The 26,104-nt window shown below is 42.9% G+C and overlaps 3 protein-coding genes and 1 long non-coding RNA gene across 7 annotated transcripts in view; 2 read left to right on the top strand and 2 right to left on the bottom strand.

The window, feature by feature from the left end:
- Positions 1-2,119: 2,119 nt before the first annotated feature.
- rhov (ras homolog family member V) lies at positions 2,120-5,315 on the bottom strand. The gene is made up of 3 exons (XM_071478893.1): positions 4,985-5,315; positions 4,524-4,582; positions 2,120-4,082 (listed from the first exon to the last, which is right to left on the bottom strand). The coding sequence occupies exons 1-3, from the start codon at positions 5,187-5,189 to the stop codon at positions 3,636-3,638; spliced, it is 711 nt and encodes a 236-aa protein (XP_071334994.1). The 5' UTR covers positions 5,190-5,315; the 3' UTR covers positions 2,120-3,635.
- A 570-nt stretch (positions 5,316-5,885) lies between these two features.
- vps18 (VPS18 core subunit of CORVET and HOPS complexes) lies at positions 5,886-11,074 on the top strand. Its single transcript, XM_071478890.1, has 9 exons — positions 5,886-6,328; positions 6,482-6,623; positions 6,823-6,914; positions 7,289-7,539; positions 7,723-8,076; positions 8,170-9,432; positions 9,587-9,796; positions 9,882-10,118; positions 10,226-11,074. Exons 1-9 carry the CDS (start codon positions 6,232-6,234, stop codon positions 10,520-10,522), a joined length of 2,943 nt encoding a protein of 980 aa, XP_071334991.1. The 5' UTR covers positions 5,886-6,231; the 3' UTR covers positions 10,523-11,074.
- A 578-nt stretch (positions 11,075-11,652) lies between these two features.
- ino80 (INO80 complex ATPase subunit) overlaps positions 11,653-26,104 on the top strand; it is a 37,088-nt gene continuing 22,636 nt past the window's right edge. The window contains exons 1-25 of one of the 4 annotated variants that reach the window (XM_071478888.1): positions 11,653-12,044; positions 13,384-13,445; positions 13,832-14,023; positions 14,501-14,652; positions 14,818-14,885; positions 15,091-15,237; positions 15,352-15,472; positions 15,603-15,808; positions 15,933-15,986; positions 16,103-16,306; positions 16,469-16,673; positions 17,094-17,161; positions 17,274-17,495; positions 17,912-17,992; positions 18,424-18,519; positions 19,441-19,500; positions 19,634-19,776; positions 20,286-20,370; positions 20,475-20,592; positions 20,745-20,830; positions 22,008-22,175; positions 22,533-22,666; positions 22,975-23,042; positions 23,261-23,354; positions 24,123-24,339. In XM_071478888.1, coding sequence (XP_071334989.1) covers positions 13,872-14,023; positions 14,501-14,652; positions 14,818-14,885; positions 15,091-15,237; positions 15,352-15,472; positions 15,603-15,808; positions 15,933-15,986; positions 16,103-16,306; positions 16,469-16,673; positions 17,094-17,161; positions 17,274-17,495; positions 17,912-17,992; positions 18,424-18,519; positions 19,441-19,500; positions 19,634-19,776; positions 20,286-20,370; positions 20,475-20,592; positions 20,745-20,830; positions 22,008-22,175; positions 22,533-22,666; positions 22,975-23,042; positions 23,261-23,354; positions 24,123-24,339 — 2,949 coding nt within the window. In that variant the 5' untranslated portion in view covers positions 11,653-12,044; positions 13,384-13,445; positions 13,832-13,871. Of the gene's footprint in view, positions 12,045-12,118; positions 12,176-13,383; positions 13,446-13,831; positions 14,024-14,500; positions 14,659-14,817; positions 14,886-15,090; positions 15,238-15,351; positions 15,473-15,602; positions 15,809-15,932; positions 15,987-16,102; positions 16,307-16,468; positions 16,674-17,093; positions 17,162-17,273; positions 17,496-17,911; positions 17,993-18,423; positions 18,520-19,440; positions 19,501-19,633; positions 19,777-20,285; positions 20,371-20,474; positions 20,593-20,744; positions 20,831-22,007; positions 22,176-22,532; positions 22,667-22,974; positions 23,043-23,260; positions 23,355-24,122; positions 24,340-26,104 lie in introns of those variants that run through there. The other 3 variants (XM_071478886.1, XM_071478889.1, XM_071478887.1) reach the window with 3 other exon arrangements.
- On the bottom strand, positions 13,181-13,926 carry LOC139621920 (uncharacterized). Its single transcript, XR_011691114.1, has 2 exons — positions 13,792-13,926; positions 13,181-13,616 (listed from the first exon to the last, which is right to left on the bottom strand). It is a non-coding gene; the product is annotated as an uncharacterized lncRNA (long non-coding RNA).

Genomic DNA, 26,104 nt, shown 5'->3' with positions numbered 1-26,104 from the left:
TCAAAGGAGTCTCACGGCCTGTCTTGACCCTTGGCTGCAACCTTTCAAGATGTTAACCATAACCATAGTGCTCCTGACTTTCATCTGCCTCACACAAACCTGAACATCCCTTACCTCTCAGCAAAACACTGAGACACACGAGGTAAAGTGATGCCAACGTGATAAACCTTTTTATTAACAGTGATGACATTTCAAAGTGCTCCTCTGACTCCCTCCAAGGCTACTGAACAACAGAGGACTTCAGAGTGTGTCTGTCTACATTTAGGTGCTATGTCTAGTTTATTACAACTTTGTACATGATTTCTATCAATCAGGACAATGAGTCAATCAATACACTAATTGCTCAATACAACATTGCTGCAACACAGTCTGTCGGGGCAAGAAACACGAGCAGTCAGACAACCTCACAGGCTGTAAACAACAAGCCAACTGTTTACCCAGATTATCTAAACAAATTTATTTGATGATTAAATGGAAAGTGATCACCCCGGAAATAGTCACAGCTGAACCAAAACATTAGTTTAAAGTGTAATGGATATGATAATGATAATTATTCTATTTAATTTTCTTTCTTTTTTTGACCACTTTGGGAGCAAAGCAACAAGCTGTAAACACAACACTGATGATCATCATCACCATATAAAGTTTACATGGCTAACATGTTAGCAAACAGAGGCTGCAAATCCAGCAGTCATGAGGCAACATTAGCGTCATTTTTCTGTAAGTCCTTATGTAAGTCCAATATTCAGTCTCTTTTTAGCTCTGTTTTGGTCTCCAACTCCTGAGGGAAATATATGGCTCATTAGCCGCTAACTGCTCTGCTAGCTTTGTCTGCTATTTGATACTGATACATACTATCAGTCTTTATACACTTTTAGCTGAAAACAGGCAACTCTCATCTTTGTCCGGAAGTAGTGGGAGAGTTAATCAGGACAGTAATGTCGCAGGCCTTGAAACCAAAACAAGCTAAAAGACGCTAAAATACTCAATGGGACCGAGGGCATTTGCAGAGGTGGGTGATAATTCTCTGTGTTCGTCATTAAAAGTGACCCCTTTCACATTACACATAGTCATTTGGTCCACTGTTAATATAAAAATATAGAGCAGCTTTACGTCCTTTTCTTATTCCTCTTAGCATGTCAGCGCATCAGGCTTTCCAACGGCCATGACTAGCACCAACTGCTGCCTGACAGTCAAATGAAAGTTCATGAGTCCACTTGTGTCGGCGGTGTCAGATGACAAAACACCAGCTCCTCTCCGTGACCTCTCCATATGAGGTCATTAGGCCGAGACGTAGGATGTCCTGCTTTAACCCATCGATAACAGCCGTTCAAACAGAACCCTGACACATGACTATGTGACGGACAGCACACTGACTAATGGCAAACAGATTGCTGGTCTATTGGGGTGAGTGCATGTTTTTAATCCTCATGCTCATCTGTGACTCATCCACCCTGCTCAGAAAAAACGCACAGCAGAGCTGTTAGGTCTGCAAGTGTTTTACAACCCCCCAGTGCTCTGTTTACATGTGTCTCCCTGTCTCATTCGCCCCAGTTTGTTTACAAAGAATACCGTGGTTATTGTTCCCTGTCCTCCAACTCAGTCTAAAGACAAACATAGCTGGCCTTTTTTATGCAGTTTTCAAAACTTATTGATGTTGTCAAAATTCATAAACAATGTGCCCACTCCATTGTTGTAATGAAACAGCACGCTGCTGCTGTTTATTCTCAACCATTGAGTCTGACTGAATCACTCTCCTCTGACTGCCACTCTCCCATGTCTCTAGCCCTTTCGAAAAAAAGGCACAACCACACAAAGCAATCAGTCACAGCATGGCACTGCCAGACTCCGTCAGCAGTCATGTGGATTGCATTAGAATTGGTTGCCCCACGGCATAGCTGGAGGCCAGAGGTTACTTATCATATCCTTGGTCAGGGAGACGGCTCAGGAAAGGTACCTGGTGTGGTCATGAGGATTATTCAGACTCCCTGTAGAGAACAGGGCTTTCTGCTTTTCAATGCTTTTCTTTTTAAAAACTCTTCCCTGAATGTAAAGTAGCTGCTACTATCAGATGTGATTGCAAACATGGCCGTTCTAAAAATATACATAACACAGGAGCTATAATTTGCACTTCATTTATTTGCATCACATCACTGCGACATGTAAAAAAGACGCACAGGTTAGAGCGGGAGATGGACAGTGATACAAAATGTAACAACAAGAGCTGATGGAGTACATGAATGCATTTAAAATCCACGTCTTATTTGATATTTCATGAACATAAACACAACAAATGAACTGTTTTCACAAACAGAATAGATCACACATTAAACTGACTTCCACAAGAAGCATAGTAAAGCCTTGCTCATATTCTGGTCACATATATACACTTGTATATCCACCAGATTTCATTATACTGCATTTCAAAATATGATTTTCTTCTGTACAGCCGTCACAGGCACAAAGCTTTTTCTTAAAAAAAAAAAGTGTATTAGCTACACTCCCATTCACACAGAGGCTGTTTAGCATCCTATTCAGAAGATAAGGAGTGTATTGAGCACATAAACAAAGAGGGGTGTATAAAAAAGCCAGGCTGATGGTGGAGGTGGTGGGTGGATCTGCAGGGTGGAAGTCAAGCCTCCTGCAGTGCTTGCTTTTACAGATGCAGATTGATGAGACACAGGAACAAAAAGCCAAAGGTTAGTGCTCCCGTGCAACCTTTCACATCAGACAAGAGGATTTTCCAACAAGTTCCTGTGCCAATCTGAAGATTCAAACAAAGGAAATACATTTGTCTCTGATTTGTCACAAACAAATCCCCCTGCTATGCTACTTTTTCATAAATGTTAAAAGCCCTGATAAAATTCTAATCAAAATGGATGTAAGAGGTGACAGGTTTGTCTGTTGATTAACTTGAGGGCCAGTAAACACCCAACCAAGCCAGCCAGGGGAGCTTTCACACACAGGTAAGAATGTGGCACTTCACACTGCAACCTGAACTTGCAGCTGCTGCATAAAAATAAACTGGTGCAGCCAGAGAGCAAGAATACAACAAAGAATTGGCTAACACCCATCTGCTCGTATACAGCCCCGACACTTTCTGTTTCTCTCTTGCGAATGTTAAAAGGCTGCAGTTGGCAGCAAAGCTCACCATGCAAATTCATAGCATTTACATGATGCCCTGGTTTTTTTTTCTCCCTCTGTGGCTGCATGTTCAGCAAGTTAACTTGATATGTTCACCTCCTTTAAAGTCTCATTTCGCTGCCCTTTCCTCTCGAATGGCTCACCAGTGATTAATCCACATGAAAGAAATACTCTTTTTTACATGTAGACTATGTATCTTCTGCTGCATATATAACGTAAACACTGCTGTCCTGATGTCTATCTGACGGAGCGTATGACCAGACCCTGTCTGAGAATGACCCAGAATCATCTCTGCTGTCTCCACCGACATTTCTCACTGTGCCAGTCTTGCTTCCCTTGCACCATTTGGCATCCCAGAGTAAAAAAAAGCCAAATACTTAACAGGGAAAAATGTTAAACTACCACCGATGTGACGTGTGACATTAGGTGAAAATAAAAAATTTAAATAAATAAAATTGGTGTCCACAACCCACAGGGTTAACAGTCTGAGTTCAGATGAAGCAGAAGAACTTCTTCCAGCTGCATCTGGAAAAAGCTTTGGTGCGCCTTTCAGAAAACCTCCTCTTCTTGGTCTTGCGAGCTTTGTTCTTAATGGCAGCAAAAATGGCCGCATCAAATGCCTCCTTCAAATTCTTTTGCGTGAGTGATGAACACTCAATGTAGTCTGCGGCCCTGATCTTGTCCGCCATGCTCCGGGCCCGGGAGCTCAGAATTGGCTTAACATTAGATCTGTCCAGGTTGATGAGGACGTTCACGTCCAGTAAGAGGTCCGACTGGGTCCCAACAAGGATGATGGGCGAGGATGTGTTGTGAGCCCGAATCTCAGGAACCCACTTCTTGGTGATGTTGTTAAATGAGGTGGGGTTGACCATGCTGAAGCACAGGAGGAAGACGTCCGTGTGGGCATAGGATAAAGCCCTGAACTCGTCAAACTCCTCCTGAATGGAACGTGACGACAGAAAGCACAAGTTAGTGTCAGTGAAACTATGAGTGACAGAGACTGACTCACTACAATGTCAGGAAAAGATCCTCCGGTAAATGCATGGTGAAATCTTGTTGCTGAGTCACATATTGGATTAAGCAACAATGTGACACAGTTTGCACCTTCGTAGGTTATCTGTCATAACATTTTTTTAAAATCATATTGTATTAACAATGAGGATTCAATGCTATATGTTGTATGGAACAGATAAATTATCAATCACTTGTTAGAATGTACTTAACATCAAAAAGCAGAAGAATTTGGAACTTCAAATTGAATACTAAAAAACAGCCTGTAAAAATTGTATGGTGGTGTTTGTCTACATAATTTCTAGTTCAAACAAACAAACAAACAAACAACCAAACAAACAACCACACAAACAAACATATAGTCTTACCTGTCCAGCTGTGTCCAGAAGCTGAACTTTAACTGGAGATCCTTCTACTTGGACCTGACCTGTCAGACACCATAGACATGAATGAGTCAGTTTCAATGTAGTTCACTTTATTTCAGACATATTTCAAAGAAATAAAAAGATCAAAACCACACACACAAAACTTAACACACTTAAGGCCTGAGAAATTAAACAAAACACGCAGCAACAAATGAATAAGTTTAAAGGCGCTGCAAATGCATGTGTAACTAGAATATTAACTTCTAAGTAGTGAGATATAATTGCCTCTAAGTCCATAAGGCAAACTATAGGCTTCCTCCATATTGAACACATCCCACCACCACGTATGCTGCCATTCTACTATAAACACTGCATGTCACTCAATATCAAGGGCATGCTGTTATAAAAATTACCTTGGAAAATGTGTTAATGGAAAAATATGAGTATGGGTTCAGATCACTCACCGGAGAAGACGTCAAAGCCCGTCTGCTTGTACTCTGCGGGATAACCATTGGAGGTGTAGCTGACGATCATGCTGGTCTTCCCGACGGCTCCGTCTCCGACCAGCATACAGCTGATGGCACCGGGCTCCAGCTCATCCTCCCGGGTCAGCCCGCAAGCGGAAGGGACTCGGGACTCGTGGTAAAAGTAATCCATGTGAGGTGGCATGTCGAGCCTCGCATTAAATTTCTGACTGCAGACTCTCCTCCTGTCTGGTCTCTGCGAGAGTGGATACCGAGAGTCAGCAGAGCGGGCTGCCTCTCACATACCTCCGGGCTGCTCGTCTTGCTCTGACTGACGGGCGACATGTGTTGGGTGGGACGTTTTTAGGGCAAGCTTGTGCTCAGACAGGTTGTGATTTGCATAGACACTCCCACCGAGAAAAGAACGCGAGAGATGTTCCGATTTATAGATATATTAGTCTATCTATGAATAAATAACTTGGACAAAAAAAAGAAACTTAAATGTAGTCTAATTTAAATTTAAACTTTACTTTAAACTGAAAATCAATTTTTGTTATTTATTTTTTTTTTTTATCTGTTATTGTTCTGTAATGCCAGAATTACACTGCTTTGTTTTATTTAATACAGGATTTTTTAAAAAAAGAAGAAAACAAACTATAAAATAATGAAAATGAAAAGATAGGATTAGCCCGTGCAATAACATCATATCACCGTGCGCTAAATATCAAGTGTCTTTTGTCACTGAAGCACGTCAGTTTATTTGTAACATCCACTTCAGTTTTTATAAAACAAAAATCTCGACAACAAAGCCAGTTTGTTTCCAGTCTGTGCTCTGACTTTGGGCAAACTGCGCCCCCTGGTGTCGCAGACAGACACGTCACTAGATGTGAATCACATGATTCCATGTGTCACCTGATCAACCGAGTCCACCCTGTGTAGTGCAGTCGGGAGCTAAGCTAGCTGTTATGATATGAATGGGAAGGTAGGAATGCTCGGAGCTTCTTATATCCCTGTGTTTATCCTGCGACGTGAGATTTATTCTGCACTCTGCTCCTCGGTTTAGACGCTCACAGAAAGAGGAGAGGTGCTGCTGAGCCCTGAGCAGGAGGAAGCTGTGATAGCTAACTAGCTAGCCTCTTAGCCATGTCGTCTTAGATTTGAGTCTTCGTCTTCAGCCTTTTTTTTTTTATCTGGAGAGAATTTGTTTGCAGGCATTGAAACCAGTGGAAGTAACGTAAGTTAAAACCATGGCTTCAATTCTCGACGAGTACGAGGACTCGCAAAACACGAGTGCGCAGCAGCACAGCCGCTTGTCAAGCACCAACATCGGGATAGCACATTCAGGTAGGTCGCCCTCCTCTCGGGAGATGCTCCGTCTGATCAAATGCATGCAGTAACACGCTTTAGGATCACTAATGTGTAATAAGCGTTTATGATCAGACGCCATTTTTGTTGATAGACCGTCTATATTAACACAAACTTGTCCCCTCACGCCAGGCTTTGTGAATGTGAGACTTGAGGAAGAGAAACCCATATTCAACAAGCAGAGGATCGATTTCACTCCGCCGGAGAAGATAAATCATCTTGCAGTCTGCAGCAATCAGCTCTGCATGAGTCTGGGAAAGGACACCCTGCTGAGGCAAATAACACCATCATAAGCACTTAAAACACTGTGCTAATGGTCACTAGTATTGTATGGTTTTGATTAGATTAGTTGGAGTTAATGGCTGCTCTTCACTGTGATTAGTACTCATTGGTTGTTATTGTTGTTTATTGGAGTCTCTAAAAGTGTTGTTATTGCTGCTGATACTAATGTTTACATGTCCTGGTCTATACAGGATTGACTTGGCCAAGCCAGATCAGCCTAACCAGATTGAATTAGGAAGGAAAGATGACAGTAAAGTGCACAGACTGTTCCTGGACCCCACAGGTGAGAAAATCCACAATCCAGAGTGTTAAGATTTTCTTTTACAAGCACTCTCCATAGACCATAATTAGATGTCTAAATTACCGTATTGGTCGTTGTTGGGTATTCTGCTGTAACTCATGTGGTAAAAATATATGGGCAAGTTACCAGCCATGAAACCTGTGCCTGTTTTGGCTTAGCTTGGATCAATGCAATATTATTTTTTCATTTTAATTTTTAAGTGAGTAAATAATAAGTAAAATGCCTCAGAAACTCCAGCAACACCAGTTACCCAAGGTCGATGCTACTACATAATTTATGGCATTACTCTGGCCGTGTCATGGTTATGACTTCTTAACAACAGCAGCCATATCCTCCTCCATATTTTTCCGCTGCAGGCTCCCATGTGCTGATCAGCCTGAGCACCAGTGAGTGTCTGTACCTCAACAGGAACACCCAGAAGGTGCGCAGTCTGTCCCGCTGGAGAGGCCACCTCATCGAGAGCGTGGGCTGGAACAAGCTGCTGGGCAATGAGACCAGCACAGGACCCATCCTAGTTGGCACAAGTCAAGGCATCATCTTTGAGGCTGAGATCTCGGCCAGTGAGGGCAGCCTGTTCAACACCAATCCAGACCAATACTTCAGGCAGGTCAGAGAATGCCTGATTATCTGAGAATGCAATATTTTGCCAGAAGAATGCACATTTATTATACATACTATATTTGGAGGTACTGTTTGGTTTGTCCATAGTACTGAAATCAAAACAGCATAAAATACTGAACTACATATTCTATTTCTTCCAAAACAATATCATGTTCTTATCCTGTGGCAGGTCCACTCCCTGGAGGAGGATGGGAAACCAGCACTGATCTGCTGCCTGGAGGTGGAGCGTGGCCTGGAGAACAAGTACTTCATCATCGCCACTACACGCAAACGCCTGTTCCAGTTTGCGGGTAAGGTGGCTGAGGGGTCAGAGCAGCAAGGCTTCAGCTCCATCTTCAACCAGAACCAGGATCTGCTGCCCAGTTTCCAGGAGTTCCCAGTCAACATGGGCTACAGTGAGATCACCTTCTACACCTCAAAGCTGCGGACCTCCCCTAAGGCGTTTGCCTGGATGATGGGTAATGGAGTTCTTTATGGTCAGCTGGACTATACCAGGCCTGATTCCCTGCTGAGTGATGTGCAGGTAAATGTCTGTGTAGAAGAATCTTCAGTTGTCTCAATAATGTTTTATTCTACCCTTTACTCGTTTCACATACTTCCTCTCACAATTAAACAGGTATGGGAGTATACCCCGGACGTTGACCTGAGTATCAGGAAGCCCATCTCCATTGTGCTGACACAGTTCCACTTCCTTCTGTTGCTCCATGACCGAGTGAAGGCCATCTGCACTCTGAATGGACAGGTGGTATTTGAGGATGTGTTTCCAGATAAATTTGGCCCCCTTAAGAAGATGATCAAGGACCCAGTTGGTGGGTTGGTGTGGATCTACACTGAGCGGGCAGTCTTCCGGTATCATATACAGCGTGAGGCCAGGGACGTCTGGCAGATGTACATGAGCATGAATAAATTTGATTTGGCCAAGGAGTACTGTCGTGACCGGCCTGAGTGCATGGACATGGTGCTGGCCAAGGAGGCTGAGCACTGCTTTCAGAATAAGCGATACCTGGAGAGTGCCAAGTGCTATGCGCTGACACAGAACTACTTTGAAGAGATAGCACTCAAGTTCATCGAAGCCAAACAAGAGGAAGCCCTGAAGGAGTTTTTACTGAAGAAACTAAATAATTTGAAACAGAGTGAGAGAACGCAGATCACCTTGCTGGTCACCTGGCTAGCAGAGCTCTACCTGAACCGCCTCGGCCAGCTGGAGAGTGATGGTAACACCATCATCTTCAAGGAGACTCGAGAGGAGTTCCGCCACTTCCTCAGCAGCCCTAAGCACAAGGAGTGCCTGTTCAACAATCGCAGCACCATCTACGACCTGCTGGCCAGCCACGGCAACGTGGCCGACATGGTTTACTTCTCAGTCGTCATGCAGGACTACGAGAGAGTGATATCCCACCACTGCCAACATGATGACTACGAAGGTGCTCTGGAGGTGCTCTCCAAGCACTGTGATGAAAAGCTTTTTTACAAGTTCTCCCCCGTCCTCATGCAGCATATTCCCAAAAAAGTGGTAGATGCGTGGATTCAGATGGGCAAGAAGCTGGACCCAAAGAAGCTGATCCCAGCTCTGATGAACTACAGCCAGATGGGCAGCACCCAGCAGATCAGTGAAACTATCCGCTACATGGAGTTCTGTGTATACGAGCTCAACGTGACAGAGGAGGCAATCCATAACTACCTGCTGTCACTGTATGCTAAGTATAGGCCGGACTCTCTGCTGTCGTATCTGAAGCAGGCAGGGACACACGCCTCCGAGATACACTATGACTTGAAGTACGCTCTCAGGCTGTGTGCTGAACACGGCTACCGTCCGGCCTGTGTCCTGGTTTACAGGATCATGGAACTGTATGAGGAGGCAGTGGATCTTGCATTAAAAGTAAGTGATGCATGTTTTTGGGTCAGTATCGCATGTAAATAAATAATAATTATATACAAATAATTATCCGGATTATTGGCAAAAATTCCTGTTATCTTTCATCTTTGACAAATTTGACAATGCCACTAACTTATTATGTATTTATCACTTACAGGAAGATGTAGAATTGGCTAAGTCATGCGCTGACCTGCCCGAGGATGACGAGGAACTGAGGAAGAAGCTTTGGTTGAAGATCGCCCAGTATGTGGTGCAAGAGGGGAAAGATGTGAAGAAAGCCATGAACTGTCTGTCCAGCTGCAACCTGCTCAAGATTGAAGACATCCTGCCTTTCTTCCCGGACTTTGTCACCATTGACCACTTTAAGGTTTGTAACAGAATATTTACTTTCATGTCTTTCTTTTTAGGACACTAGTCACTGTACTTATCATCTATTCGTGGTGGTTTCTCAGGAGGCCATCTGCAGCTCCCTCGAGGAGTACAACCAGCATATTGAGGAGCTGAAGCAGGAAATGGAGGAGGCTACAGAGAGCGCTAAACGCATCAGAGAAGACATTCAAGAAATGAGGAACAAATATGGTGTCGTGGATTCCCAAGAAAAGTGTGCTGCTTGTGACTTCCCATTGCTCAACAGGCCATTCTACCTATTCCTGTGCGGACACATGTTCCACTATGACTGCCTGTTCCAGGTAACCATTTTATAGAAAATCAGTCAACACAGCAAAACAATCCTTAGCAACATCACTGTTGTAATAATTCCAATGTGTTCTTTTTTTACCGTTTTTTTTCCTTCTAGGAGGTGACCCCTAACCTTTCAGCTTACAAGCAGAGTCGCCTGGAGGAGCTACAGAAAAAGCTGGCTGCAACCACGCAGTCCTCCAAGTCACGCCACCGTCCAGTGCCCAAGGATGAAGGAGACACTTCCAGCCTGGGAAAGGGCAATGCAGGCACAAGCCGGGAGCAGATAAAATCAGACATTGATGACATCATTGCGTCTGAGTGCGTGTACTGCGGCGAACTGATGATCAAATCCATCGACAAGCCTTTCATTGATCCTCTGAAATTTGAGGAGGAGAAATCCAGCTGGCTATGAATGAGGCCTCCTCGGTGTGAAAGAGACATGTGACAGCCCACTATCTGTATGTTAGTGAAACTGCATCATTCACAGTACAGATGCATACACTGGTACCACTGATTTCCTGTTGGGAGTGCCTACTGTTGAAAACTGTGTCAGCTTCACTTGCTCTTTACAGAATACACTTCTTTTGTTGGCAGTGTTTAAAGCTGATTTAAAAACCTTTGCACTTTGTATGGGAGCATTTAGTGAAAAGTGGACATGAATTGATAACAACAGGGCTGTGCAGTACATAAATGTGCCTGAACCTTTGATTACAATCGTAGAAAGGGATTCAGATATAACTGTGTTATATATCTGTTAACTGCATTAGCTTATGCACTTGTTAGGGCCAACAAACATAACATGCACTTGGACAATATCTGTGTCTCCTTAGATGAGTTCAGCCTCTCTAATCTACAGCCCTGTGTTCATCGAGCAGTTAATGTGGGACAGATTAACAAATTATTATTATTTCATGTTTGCTGTTTTTCAGTTCAGTTGTGCAACATTAAAGCTTGTCAATACTGATGGACTCATTATTCTGGTTCTTTTAAAGTGTAATAAACATTTAAGATAGGATTTCAACTATAAGCTGTACTGAGAGAAATCAATACCCGTCATTACAGTTCCTCAGGAGGCCATCAACAACTCCCGGAGAAATTAAAAAAGCTGAAAAAAGAGGATATATCATATATACAGAACACAGAATATATCATATATATTCTGTGTTGGCTCTTCTTATGCTGCGTAAATATATAATATATATAATATTTACACAGCATAAGATAAAATAAGGTAATTGACAGTTTGGGATTCAGCTGCAGTTTAACAGGAAGATTTGAGTTTGGGCCACTGTGACAGCATCTTGTTTCTATCCCTACCAGCTTTCATGTTTGATGAAAATGTGGTCTGTCTTCATTACCGCTATAAATTACTTCATGGTGTAAAATTTATACTTGAACATGAATCTGGGCTTAATTATCAACACAAGAAGCAACAGAATAACTTTATAATTGCCACATTTTTGTGTGTATCAAACTGCCTCACCTTACCTAAAACGGAATTTCCTCTGATGACGTAAGACGTAGCTCGGTAATCTTCGCAGTGGGCAGACACTATTAATCAACTTCGGAAATTCATCGATATGTTTGCATAAGTTGTGCATATATGCCCCAAAACGGTATATATGGTGGACGTTTACCAGACTTTACTATTGAAAGACATCGCTGGGATTTCTTGTCACTGCAGCGTCCTCGGAGACGTCGACGACCGAGCGTCCCTCTCTCTGCGATTGATTAAACCGCCTGCTCCTTGCTGTACCCTCGCCATGGCGTCGTGTCTCTGCTCTCTCAGTAACAGAAAGTGGCCGCCTCTCCGCTGTTGCTGCCGACTCAAAGCTCACAGACTCGCTCGGCGCCTCAAACCGCCATTTTGGAGTGAGAGAACCGAGAGTCGGCAGCAGCGACGAGAGAGACGGAAAGGGGGACACGGGGCCGAGGTGAGATACTCCGTGGTGGTTGTTATGGCGAAGGAGCAATGGGGGAAGATGGCCGGGAGGGAGAAAGAATTAAAACATGGGGATCATTCGTTCACCAGGCAACCAAGTCCCCACTCGTGTCCGCAGCAAGGGTACGAGAGGCGCGGGCGCAGGGCCTGGCTGTTGCAACTAACCAGCTAAAGAATCGCCATTAAATCAATATCATATCTTAATACATTGTTTAGGAAGGGAGGTGGTGGCCTTAAAGAGACAGAGTCGATTTGAATACTTCATATTAATGGTGTAAGAGGACGTCTGAGTCAAAACGCCTTAGAATGTCAGAAGCTAACTTTAATGGTGAAAAGCTACATTAGACAAGAGGTAGCAGGGAGGCAGTCGCCCTGTGTCAAAGGCTGGATGCTAGGGAAAACAACCACCAACGCCGATTGATATATTTACTGTGGTTTACTTAAACCAGCAAGCTGTCTGCGTGTGCATACCAGCACCTTGACCCTTTACTATCATTGATCGAAGGCAATGCCGCTTGTGCTTATATAGCGAGGCAGCTAACGGTTGTTAGCTTGCAAGCTACAATCCAGTGCACTGTCCAAGGTTAGCTAGCAAAGCCTGGCGAATGCTAGCGTGGATATGCTAGGTGGCTATTGATAACATAACGACACGCTAGCAAAGGGAGATATATATATGGGATAACACAGCTCTTAGGTCTTCTTCATTTTAAATATAAGGCCAAACTCTTGCTTGTCCTTTGTTCTTGTCATCTTCTTACATGCGGGGCAACGAACTTGTCTCAGAAAGTCTGTGTGGTAATTACAAAGGACAAGTTGTATAACTTAATCATACAAATGTCACTGTCGAAACAGTCTCCTGTCCACTTAGAAATAAAATAATAACTTAGATTTTATAGTAATTTATGATATCAAACCATTAGACATAAATTGCTTCAGTCTGATCTTCTAATAATCTCACATTGAATTGAAATAGTATGCTGTGTAATGGCCTAACTATTATGTGAGATACAAGAATGGAAAATAAGGAAAAACAAATCTTCCTGAACTGTAGACATGAACCAGCTACACTTTCCTCAGTATAGTATTAATTTTATAGATATCAAAGTGATCAATTTAAATACACAGTAGTAGAGAAGTGAGCTGTTTTTTTATTTTTTGTTTTTTGTTTACAACACTTCCTTATTTGAAAGTAAGGAACACTCATATAGTCTATATTACATAGTAACAAACTTCACATGTGAAATGTGAAAGAGCACCAGCTCCCCATAAAAAGACTTTTCACCATCGTCATTTCAATATCAGTGTGTGATGGTGTGTTTCATGTTTTATAGGGGTTTTCACCTTTGTCTGATTATTATTGGAATCAAGGACAATGACATCCTTTACTGAGAAGGTAGGTCCACCATATGTACTGTATTTTGAACAACTAACCCTGAGCTGGTGCCATTCTGCATGCTCAGCCTTTGGATGAGGGGTAAATGGATGTTTCACAACCTTGGCAACATCTGAGATGTGGGTGGTCTGGAAGTCTGGAACGAGGCTAGATTTGACTAACTGGGAAAATCTGGATAGGGAAAATGAAGGCAAAACTCAGCAACTGTTTCTTAACTTCACATTAGCAATTTGCAAATCCTTTTACATGGTATGAACCTTCATATCTCAAGTTAGGCAAATTACCATAAAACACAAAGGCATTACTAAATCTAAAGGTAGAAGTGTCACGTGCTACTCACTCTGACCTTGAGCAATTTGCTTATCCCTTTCTTTCTATCTCCTCAGTAAAAGTTCCTGCCCTTCTGGGCAGAAGTGTCTGTGCTGCATGGCGTCAGGGCAGGGTGGCCGGCTGGAGGTTGGGGCGTCTGGGAGCTCTGGCCTGGCCAAACCTCTCTACCTGCAACGCTTAGAAAGATCCCTGAGGTTGGACAGTTTCCTGCGCCAGACAGCAACCATCTTCAACAGAGACATAACCAGGTACACACAGAAGGGAAGTTGGGAGTGGGCCTGCACATGTAGCTCTCAGACTCAGCTGCTGGTTTGTTCCAGGGCACGTTCAAGGATCAGTTTCAGTGGGTGTTGCAGTTTAAAGACTGCTCCTACTAGGCTATAGAGATCAGTGCCATAAATACAATTTTGTTACAGGGTTGTAAGCTGAACCAGTTGCAGCTAAATGGATTAAAAATACTAAAGTGCATTTAAGTGAACTTCCATTCTATTTGTAGACCAACCCTCCTGTAAAATTAAGGAAAAATCTAATTTCAGCGTGACTTGCACTCTTATCTGTTTTACATTACATCCAGTAGATCAGGTCAGTAGTACCTATTGTTCTACCACAATATGTTCTCCTGTCATGGATAGAGTATTTATACTGTCAGATACACATTCAAAGAATAAGTATTAGGTATAGGATGTAAATGGTAGGCTTATAGCTGCATATTTCTTATGTTTTAGTGATGACAGTGATGACAGCGATGGTGCACTGGGGACGGGACTATCCCTGGACCACTCCACTCAACACACAGCTTTGACAGTGAAGAGTGAGTCATGTGAGCAGGTGGATGGGTTGGTAGAGGGCAAGCCCCTCAACGGAGTTCTCCTGCAAGGTAAAGGTAAGATACAGACAGACACACTTTTATTAATGGTGTACATTAATATATCATATCACAACTGCTGTCATTTATCTCGTCATGGCAGATATGGTTAATGCGCATTCATTCACTCTGTCAGGTCGTATATGTGATGACTTTCTCTTCTTTTAAACCCCACAGACCAAAAGGCAGATAAAACAAGTCTCTACAATTTCTCCAAGTTGAAGAAAAACAGGAAATGGCTGAAGGTACTTTATAAACATAGTCCACGTCGCACTGCAGAGTTAAGCATTCAGTTTATTTCGCAGATTAAACAAAACCAGTAAATTAATAGATAAAGATGAAGTTTTCCCCCACTGCACCACTTTGTTTAGAACATTTCACTGCTACGTTCACACCCTTTCTTACTTCCCTCAGCTTCCTCTAACCACATTCCTCCTCCGTCTCCTGCAGAGCATCCTGTTGAGTGATGACACCACAGACTCGGACACAGACTCCGATGACTCCGATTTCAGTTTATCTCGGGAGGAGCTGCACGACATGCTGAGGCTACATCGCTACACCAGACAGCATCAGAGCAAGTTCCACTCCGACCGGGAGGTAAACATCCCCATAAATACAGTGCAGAGAAATATATAGAATACAGCTAACGTGTGTTTTTGAAATATCATCACTGTATTTTATATCTGTGTGTGTATATCTGTATATCTGCAGCTTCACCAATATCAGTACTACAGCACTGGACTCCTCTCCTCTCATGACCCCTTCTACGAGCAACAGCGCCACTTACTGGGCCCAAAGAAGAAGAAGATCAAAGATGAGAAGAAATTCAAGGGTAAAGACAAATAAGAAATCTCTGGAATCACCTGGAATCATCGTCATATCAATGCAGCAGAGGAAAAAGAACTGGGAAATTATTGAAATATTGAAATGTGTTCTTTCTCTTTTTTTTTTTTTTTTTTCAGCGAAACTGAAAAAGGTGAAGAAAAAGAAGAAACGGGGGGAGGGAGAGTTTCTAGAAGAGGGTCGTCCTTACGTCACCAAGATCTTCGCCAAGTTTTCCCATGATGCTCCTCTTCCCATGGTGAAGAAGAAACATCTGACCATTGAGCAGCTGAACGCACGGCGGCGTAAGGTCTGGCTCACCATCGCCAAAAAGGAGATCCCTAAGGTTCGTATGCATGACACTGCTAATAAAACATGAATGCTTGTGAATTATTTGTTTTGGCAAGATGTTCAGCACTACTTTCTGTCGTTCATTAATCCTAATCATCCCATTCATACCCATTTTACAGTCTTACAAACAGAAGACTTCTGCTAAGAACCTTGTATTGACCAATGCTAAAAAGGTAAGTCACATATGCTGAAAAACTGTATCACATTTTTCAGCTGATAGTGGACACTAACTCTCGTTTCTTGATTGTGAAAGAGTGAACTGTGGCTTTCTCTGTTTTGTTTGTACCAGCTGGCTCATCAGTGCATGCGAGAGGTGCGGCGTGCAGCTATCCAGGCTCAGAAGAACTGTAAGGAGACGTTACCCCGGGCTCGACGCCTCACCAAGGAGATGTTGCTTTACTGGAAGAAATATGAGAAAGTGGAGAAGGAGCACAGGAAGAGGGCAGAGAAGGAGGCCCTGGAGCAACGTAAACTGGACGAGGAAATGAGAGAGGTAGGTGGAGTGGAAGTTGCTGTCCTTAGAGGTCATTTGGCTTCTGCTTTCTACAGCTGATTTTTTTGCAATATTTGCATAATTGTAAACATTCAAATATGAAAAAAAATTCATTAGTAAAGATTTTAAATATGTGATACGCGTTTTCTCTGTCTCTCACAGGCCAAGCGTCAGCAGCGCAAACTAAATTTCCTCATCACCCAGACGGAGCTTTATGCTCATTTTATGAGCGGTAAAGCCAGCGTGGGGGGTCCAGGAGGAGAGACCGCTCAGGAGGAAATTCTTAGAAAGCTTGAAGACACCACGGCTCAGAGACAGATCGACATTGGAGGAGGCGTAATGGTCAACATGGGACAGGAGGACTATGGTATGAACATCTCCGTCAAATTAGTGGTGTTGGTGGAGCAGAATCAGTTAGGAAATGAAACTCAATATTGATGGTTGGCGTTTATAGATCCTGAGTCCCTTTTGTGGAAAGTTCGCCCGAAGTGTATCAAGTGTCATATGAAATGCCAACAGGCTCAGCTATCATTGTGGTTTTTGTCTCTTTAGCCAGTATCCCATCTGTAGATTATATTTCATCATTTTCCCTCCCTGTAGTTTTAATGTGCTTTTTAGCCAGGACCTACTGAAGATATGAAAAAAGTTATTCAGGAGACAGTGAATCACTTATCTCTACTAGTTACAGTCTTTTGTTAACTAATAATGATGTTCTATAATTAATTCCCTGATGGATTAGAAAATCAGAAAACTTCTTCTAGAATTTCCAGTGTTCTTGCCATTTCAGATAGTGACTACTACAAGTCTCAGGCCCTGAGGAACGCCAAAGAAGCCTACCAGATTCATCAAGAGAGAGTAAGTTGATGCATGCACAGCCTCAGGGGTGTACTCATCCCACACACACACACACACACACACACACACACACATACACATACAGTGCTAATCTTCAAATCTCTCCCTGTAGACGCGAATGTTTGATGAGGAGGCTAAAGACAGTCGCAGTGCGTCTCTGCATGCAGCTGGTGGCCCATCCTCCGGTGCCGGTTCTGGGTTTGGAGAGAGCTACAGCCTGTCCAACCCGTCCATCCACGCCGGTGAAGACATTCCACAGCCCACCATCTTTAATGGCAAACTCAAGGGTTACCAACTCAAGGGCATGAACTGGCTGGCAAACCTCTATGAACAGGTACCCGTGTCTGACTCTGACCTGTCAGTACTTGTGTCTTTGATTTATGGGAAATGTTCCTGTAACCTTTAATGTTTTTCTTATTTGCGTCATCTTTGAAACATAAAACTTATTTTGTGCCTAGAGGTAGGGATTGCTATTATGGCATTAGAATAACTTGGAGTGGTAAGAATTATCTTCACCCACATGATGTGAAACCACTAACGTAATACATTAGTTGAAGTGGCCAGCAGCTGTTGCATGAATGTTCAGTTCAGGATTTGTGAATCAATTAAGACACGGTTTTAGGTTTTCTTTTTTCTTTTAGGTTTACAGTCATTGCAGGGTGTTTTTTGGCATCCAAATGACTGGTGACTGTGCTTATTTCTGCACACTGAATGATTTATTTTCTCCTTTGTTTTCTTATCTCTCTGCAGGGAATCAATGGAATCCTGGCAGATGAGATGGGACTGGGGAAGACAGTCCAGAGTATTGCTCTTTTGGCACACCTGGCAGAGGTGAGAGAGAGCAAAGGGCTACGTTCACCACATGCTTCTGAAAAACTGTGGAATATTCAATTGTCTCCACTGACTTATGAAAACATCTGACTTCTTTCTGCACCTGCATCCTTTAAAGAGACCCGAGTTTCTGGCTGAGCTTTTTTGCAGGTGTTGGAATATTTCATTGAACGACGCAGATGAATTATTTCATTGTTGTGAAAGCTGGTTTGCAACTCTTTAGATTTTTTTGGTCCCCAAGCTCCAACGGGAGAAAAAAGTGGAATTTAAGGGAAATGCAAGCTTTTCAGCGTTTGAACTATCGCTGACAGGAAGATGCGTGAACGTGTTCCTCCAGGGTTTCCTGTTATTGGGTGCTGCTCACACATGCACATACAAAGACCACCTGTTGTGCCGGCTGACGGTGTTTTCGCTTTTCTGTTCCTGCACAGAGAGACAACATCTGGGGTCCATTCCTGATCATCTCTCCTGCGTCCACGCTCAACAACTGGCACCAGGAGTTCACCCGCTTTGTTCCCAAATTCAAGGTGAGAATCCGCGGCGCTGCTGAGTAAGCACGCCAACGGAAACACCTGCAAAAACATGTCTGAAGGAATCCTGGTGTCTTCATTTCCACTGCTCTTTTGCACTCCTCTAATGAACCCGGTGCCGCTTTGTGCTAGTGAGAAATGCTGCCAGACATCTAAAAGCCAACTAATTACTCAGGGATACAAACATGTCTAGAACTACCCATTAGGGGGCAGTATTGTAGCATTGCTTGCATTAACACATTACTTGAAGGCTGTTGATGCTCTGCGATTGTTGAGTGGCTGTTCTTAAAAAATCTTTTTGCATGCTTTAACCAGCCTTTGACAGGCTGTGTGCATTCTTTTAGACTATAGACCATTTATCAAACACATCAATGTGTCAGCTGTGCTTGAGTACACACACACACACACACACACACACACACACACACACACACACACACACACACACACACACACTAATAACTCGTTGTTGTGCTCAGCACTCAACTGTGCCCATTTTCTTTGCTAGTTTGGAAATAAATCATTTCCAGTCTGTTTTGCTAATGAGGTGTGAAAAGACCCTATTACACAATTTGAAGATAAGCTTCCTGAAAACTCAAAGCAAGACGGACTGAAAACAATGGAATGTCAGCTTGTGTTGAGCGATGTAATGATGTGTAAGTCTTTTCACATCACATTCTACACCAACAACTCAACAACTGCAGTGGTGATTCATACGTGATGCTATGCCTGAATGTTTCCCCTGGGTACATCGCTGTAGCTCTGTTTTCAGCACATTTCTCGGCCTATGTGTGTTTTGGAAGACATTAGTTTGAATATAGATTAAATGTAAAAGATTCAAACAAGTGGTGGTGGGTGCAGCTGAATTTATTGACAGCGCTGACTCCATTTTTCACTTGTGTCTTGTTCGTCCACCAGGTGTTGCCGTACTGGGGAAACCCCCATGATCGCAAGGTGATTCGGAAATTCTGGAGCCAGGTGAGGATAAAATGATGAACACAGAGTTTCTGAAGATTCATCATATCACGTATTGTTTGGTACATAAAGGCGACACTCCCTCTTTTACTTCATCTTTTAGTCTGTAACTCTGTATCTCCCTCTGTTCACACAGAAAACCCTTTACACACAAAATGCACCATTCCATGTGGTTATCACGAGCTACCAGCTGGTGGTCCAGGACGTCAAATACTTCCAGAGGGTCAAGTGGCAGTACATGGTTCTGGATGAGGCCCAGGCCCTGAAAAGTAGCACCAGGTAAAGCATTAACATATGAAATAGTAGTTATAAAGATGAGTATGGAGTCTGCTAACACGAACAGAGGCCTTTAGTCGCTGGACGAGCAGAAGAACAAATTCCTCTACATAATTATGCTACAGGAAGCTTTGGCAGTTGCTGTCAGTAATGTAAAAGAACGTAGTTTGTAATAAATTGGCCAGGAAATGCAGAACACCTTTTTGGGAAACATTTTGTAAGTCAACAAAAAAAAATCTGACAGAAAAAAATGTACTTGTTCATGTGTAAAACTACAAAGCATGCATCATTTCACGGTGACCACTGGATCCTGGCCAAAATCTACAAATCTGGTCAGAAAACTTTTTGAAAAAGGTTGGTCTGTGCGCGTGTGTGAGAAACGTACTCCTACACACACAAAGCGTCTTGTACCGTTTGAGTAATTGTTGGGATTATGGTACAGTTAAGTGTAAAATAATGATGATAAACTGGTGTAGCAGTTGCACTGGATCACCGTTTCTGTCTGTGTTCAGCGTTCGGTGGAAAATCCTGCTGCAGTTCCAGTGTCGAAACAGACTACTGCTCACAGGGACGCCCATCCAGAACACGATGGCTGAGGTGAGCGCCGTGTGTGTGTGTGTGTGTGTGTGTGTGAATACACATATGATTTGGTATGTGCAAGACACAACTGTTGACGAGTGTATGTTATTCCTGCCTCTCAGCTGTGGGCCCTGCTGCACTTCATCATGCCTACACTGTTTGATTCCCATGAAGAGTTTAATGAGTGGTTCTCCAAGGACATCGAGAGCCACGCTGAAAACAAGTCGGCCATCGATGAGAGTGAGTACAGGAAAAAAATGTTCCTCTTGGCTGCACAAAATGTTTTTCATCTTGTTTGTACAGAAATTCTATAACTGATCTTTGATTCCTGCTCGCTGTTGCATGTAATGTGTTTTGTAGCTAAACACAATTGTTTGACGTTTGTATTGCAGACCAACTTTCCAGGCTACACATGATCCTGAAGCCTTTCATGCTGCGCAGGATCAAGAAGGATGTGGAGAATGAGCTCTCAGACAAGGTAGAGGAGCAAACCATATTCTCTCTAATCACAGAACCAGGCCTCTGGTTTAGAGTAACACATTTAATTGGAACAAAATTTGTAACCAATAGCAATTCTTAATTTTCAAATGCAATTTTCCAGGAAAAAAATCTCTTTTCTTTAGTTAATTTGAGGGACAAAACTGTAAAATCTCACTAGTTAATTGCAAATTAAGAATTTACTTCTGAAAACAATAGTTGGTGTAACAATTTTATTTTGTCAATACCAAAGTATCCTCACTTCTCTTCTGCACCCGTCTTCTGTCTGACTCCCTGAACACCTATTGGACACACAAAGTGTTGTAATATGCTTGTGAGTGATGCTGGTGCTGGCAGATCCTCTTGACAGATGTTGGACTTGGGGTCTCTTGCTGTCACACACAGCGCACACATACTCACTCATACACTGTGGGAGTCTCGATACACAGAGTCAGAGGGATGGCAGAGTTCACCACACCTCCACATCTGTCTTTTTCACTTCCCTTCGCACCCACACACAGTCCTGCCAGCCCACTTTGTTTTCTTCTCCGCTGTTGTTGGTCAGCCTGTTGAAGCCAATAGTAACGGGTGAAGTTCATTCATGGTTCATAGCCAGGGTTTTTTTTTTTTTAATGATATGTTTTTGCTTTGCTTCATCAAAGCACGGCGCTTGATAAAACCGGAGATTTTGATGAGTGTTTAAAGAATGTGGGTCAAGCTGGACATGAAGTCTGCAGACATAAATTCATGTTTGGTTGGGCCCTTCAGAAAATCTTGCACGTGTTGGAGGCGCAACTTGATGGCAATACTGAATCAAAGCCTGAATAATTTGCTCTTGTTGGCTCTTTTTCCTAACCAGGACCAAGTGAGAACATTTTTGATCATTTGATGTTTTCATATTACAGATTCTTTCTTTTTGGCGATTTCAATGATTTAGTCTTCAATTTTAACTTCTCCTATGTAATTCAAGAATATTATAGAGACAATTCACTGACTCACTGACCCACTGAAAAACATTTTTACATCCTAACATTTCAGTTTTCAAGAGATGAAAATGTAAAATTGGTGAAGATCTAAACTCCACCTATACATACATACATTACTACTTCAGTATAAGTCTTTCTTCGTCCTGCATTCATAGCCACAGTTAGCTCACTCTTTGGCCTCTACCTACACAGATTGAGATCCTGACCTATTGCCAGCTGACGTCCCGGCAGAGGCTGCTCTACCAGGCTCTGAGGAACAAGATCTCTATCGAGGACCTGCTGCAGTCCTCCATGGGCACGGCCCAGCAGGCTCACAGCACCACCTCCTCCCTCATGAACCTGGTCATGCAGTTCAGGAAGGTACAGACTGTCCCCTTGGTTACCAGTCCAAACACAGTCCAAACTGAACTATCACAGCTATAAAGGGTTTTGATTATTTTGTCAGGTGCAGCAGTCCTGATGATTAATCACAGTTATTAGTTTAATGAGTGGGCGATCATTTTCGGTATCATGTGATCAGTATTCTGATCATTTTTAGATACAGTGGAATTTTAGTGTTGCAATAGTAATGAAGACACCACATTTTACTGGTGGGAAAGAAACTCTTCTTCTCTTAAACAGTGAGTTGTCAGCCAGAGAACAAACATGAGCGTGAGTCATGCTTGTTCAATTGCGCATTTTTCCAACAGCGCTGTCTTTTTCTGCGGTTCTGTGTAGGTGTGTAATCACCCCGACTTGTTTGAGCGCCAAGAGACACGCTCTCCTTTCCACATGTCCATCAAGCCCTACATCATGTCTAAGTTCCTCTACCGTCATGGCCTCATCCACGCACACAACCAGGCCAAGAACAAGTAAGTACCACACACTCGAAAGACACTTTTGACAAATACCAATGTAAACCAGTAAAGAAAAGTTTTGTGCTGTGTTGTTTTTGAATTACTGTAAATCTGCTGTCAACCCTGTTTGTTTTCTTAGCAAATCTTTGTTCTTTTGAATATTTGCTGATTGGGGACTCTCACAGGGCTATTATCCCACTTATAGCTTTCACACAGAAAGTTTGTGGGTTGGACTGGGATCAGTTTGTTGTCCCACATTGAGTCGCTTGCTTTTTCTCACATTCAGTGGTGTAACCCTGTCTTCCTCTCTACATCCTCCTCAGATTACTTCGGCTGCTGTTGTCTCCATTCTCTCCAAATCACATCCAGCAGTCTCTCTTTCACAGAAAAGGTGAGCACAGATCAAGCTTTGATCTCAGACTGCACAAGGCTCCTGATAAAACCAAGAGTTTGTTTTCTCATGAGACGATCGCTTTCATTTGACACTCAAACCACAGTCTCACCCCAGTTTTCATCCTTCTCCTTTAATGTTTTTGATGCTCCTTCCTCCAGGAAGTTATTTCCGCACTTAGGTATTCTTTATTCTGTATTTTGTTTCTACTCTGCCAGGTGATGACAAAGGAAGTTGCTTCTCCTTCCTGCGCTTCATCGATGTGTCACCAGCTGAGATGTCCAACCTCATGCTGCAAGGCACCTTAGTGAGGTGGGCTTTGAGTTTCCATCTTCAGATCTGTTCCTCTCTGTCTCTGTTTGGAAGAAGTAAAATAAGAAGGGATAGTGAGTGAAGAGAGTGCAGCCAATGTCTCTTAGCAAGACACTGAATGTCCAACAGCTCTGGAGGTGTTGTTCTGTAGTTGACTACACTCAGTCCTCATTGTACAAAACAGATTGTACAGAGCAGAGGTCACTGATGAGTGAACCACAATCAGAATCCAGGCCCAGACACATAACCAGTAAATTATTGATAATAATAACATTTTGATGGTGTGTTTCTATTTTAATTGGTGCAGCTTTTCTAGCTTTTACAATACTGGTCACGTGATGCTACTTAGCCAATCATTGCGACTGGAGTCAGTCAGTGAGATACACACAGGGTGAGCAACGTCACAATCAGAGAAATAAGTGTAATAAGTAATTGTTAGGATGTGTTTAGATTGTTTACTATGGAAATGGTTTGAGACTATTGGAGTCAATCATAAAGAAGAAAAACTGAAAGTCAAGCCTCACTTTTTATTTCATGTTAAATTAAGCACTTTATTTTAATTTTTCAAAAGCGCTCTGTCATGTAGTTATTACTTACTACAGTCATTATTGTCCTTTACATGCTAAAAGAAGATAGAAGTTATTATATTATTATATAGAGAAGGCATTCTTTTCCCTATCATATCCAAGAATGGCCAAGTATTTTCTGTTAAAGTTCTCTGTATGATTGCATCTTTCCTCTCCTGCCTCCTGCTTCTCCCTTTCACAGATGGTTAGCCCTTTTTCTGTCCCGGAAAGCTGCGTACCGGCTCCACTACCAACGCCTGTTTGGCCTTGAAGAAGAGAGGCAGGAGGAAGCCAGAGACGGGGAGGGGGACGGTGGGAGGTCAGAGCCCAGGATTAAGTGTCTGTCTCGCAAGGACCTGATTCTGTGGCTGAACAGACCCACCGCCTTCCCCAACACGCACACCAGCCCTGTCCTCCAGGTAAGAAACACATAAGACTCACTCAGACTGCAATCTGCGTACAAGAGACTCTTGAGTAGCCATCTGCGGTACACATCGGTGTGTGACAGATACTGTAGGTGAAACTCCAGTAGGGATGCATGTGTCGCTGACGATGCTGAAATTTCCCCCAGGGCATCAGTCTGTGTTGGGCCACACAGCGTGCCCTCTGCCCCAGGCTTCCTCTCCCTCTGCAGGGATCCAGTGTGGAACCTAATCCCTGTGTAGCCCTATGACCCACTAACACTGTCCTCCTTTCTTCTATATGTCTCCAGGGTCTGTCTGTACTTCTACTGTTTGTGCTCCAGAAATCATGAAACACATTTAGAAGATTAAAAATAAGGAATCTTTGATTTAAAGATTGGTTTTTAAAGCATTTTTTGAAACTCTTCCTGTGTTATGGTGTGATATGAAAACAGTTAAGCTTAGCGCCGTTTCCTCGTTACCTCAGAGGCTATAATGTTGAAAAGAAAGTGGAGGATGCTGACGGTTGAAACAGAAGTTGGAGATCGTGTGGATTAGGTAAATGGCAGCTCGTATGCAGCACTATCGTTTTGGGAGACACTAAACTCTGGCCATAGCATTCTTGTAGCTTAGCAGTCTGCGATGGCTGTCAGTTTTGAGTCTCATAGGATAAAATGCAGGGCACCACAGTTCTTTTCAACTGCACTTAAATGTTTTCATATGTGTTGGATTCTGCAGCTGAAAACCACAAGGTTGCATTGAGACAGCAGATATTTCCTCCATATTTTGTAATATTTGGCAATATGGACATCTAATTGTGAGTGGGAAAGAGAAACTACAAAGCATAGGTGCCAGTTCAAATATACAGAAAACCTCAAAAAAAAAAGTGCAGCTGCAGCGTACAGATACTCTAGGTCACTGTTCTAAAAGTATTTTAGTCACTCCGCTCGGCAAAAAATCATTGAAAATACATCTCATCAAACTGTTCATCCAGCAAACAGTTTCCCATTTCCAGATATATATTTCCAGATATCATGATCATCCTCCACTAATTCTAGCTTAACTTGCTGGGTGGAAAATACTCAGGAGAAAATGCTGTCGGGGTAATTCCATCCCGCTCTTCCTCTCCTGGCCTCATCACAGGCAGCTGTCTCGTGTCTTAGGTTCACCCCCCCGGAGCGGTTTAAGGAACGAAAGAGGAGAAAAATATAAGAAGCAAGCAAATATGAGAGAGAAACAGAGAAACTACTAGACACCTGGAGATCTAATACTGTTGTGTGTACTGTATGGCCATGCTGACCCCAGATTCCCACTTGAGTTTCTAGAAATTAATCATTCCCACAGTTTCCACCAACTTCTTTCAACCCCTCATTCTTGTTTTGAAGCTGTGTGTAGCTGGCACACAGTGCCTCTCCTCTGCTTTGCTCATCTCTCCCTGGCCGGGTACTTGACACTGTGGTCAGTGCTGCTTTCAGCTTTCCTGCCGCTCCTGTTGAGGAATTGAGAGAACCAGGCAACTTGGAAACCTCCTCACCGTGCCCTGAGTTTACTCTGAGATCTGTGGGATGCTGCTTCAGATGGGCTCTCTGTCTCTCTGTACCAGTCTCTCCCTTTGTCCATCCCAACATGAGACACATCTGTCAGTCACATTACATTAGTAATATATACTTATATGTATATGTGTATGTTATTCAGTATGTTTTTACCTTTTATATTTTTCTGTTTTCAGTCAACTGTCTTCTCTTGCCATCTATCCATCTGCAACTTACTAACTGCAGCTGCA

This window comes from Trachinotus anak, unplaced genomic scaffold (assembly GCF_046630095.1).
Source record: "Trachinotus anak isolate AG129_WGS33_773 ecotype Australia unplaced genomic scaffold, CSIRO_AGI_Tana_v1 ptg000005l, whole genome shotgun sequence".
NCBI classification, from domain to species: domain Eukaryota; kingdom Metazoa; phylum Chordata; class Actinopteri; order Carangiformes; family Carangidae; genus Trachinotus; species Trachinotus anak.
The sequence above is the reverse complement of the archived record's forward strand: the minus strand, read 5'-3'. Positions and strand labels throughout refer to the sequence as shown.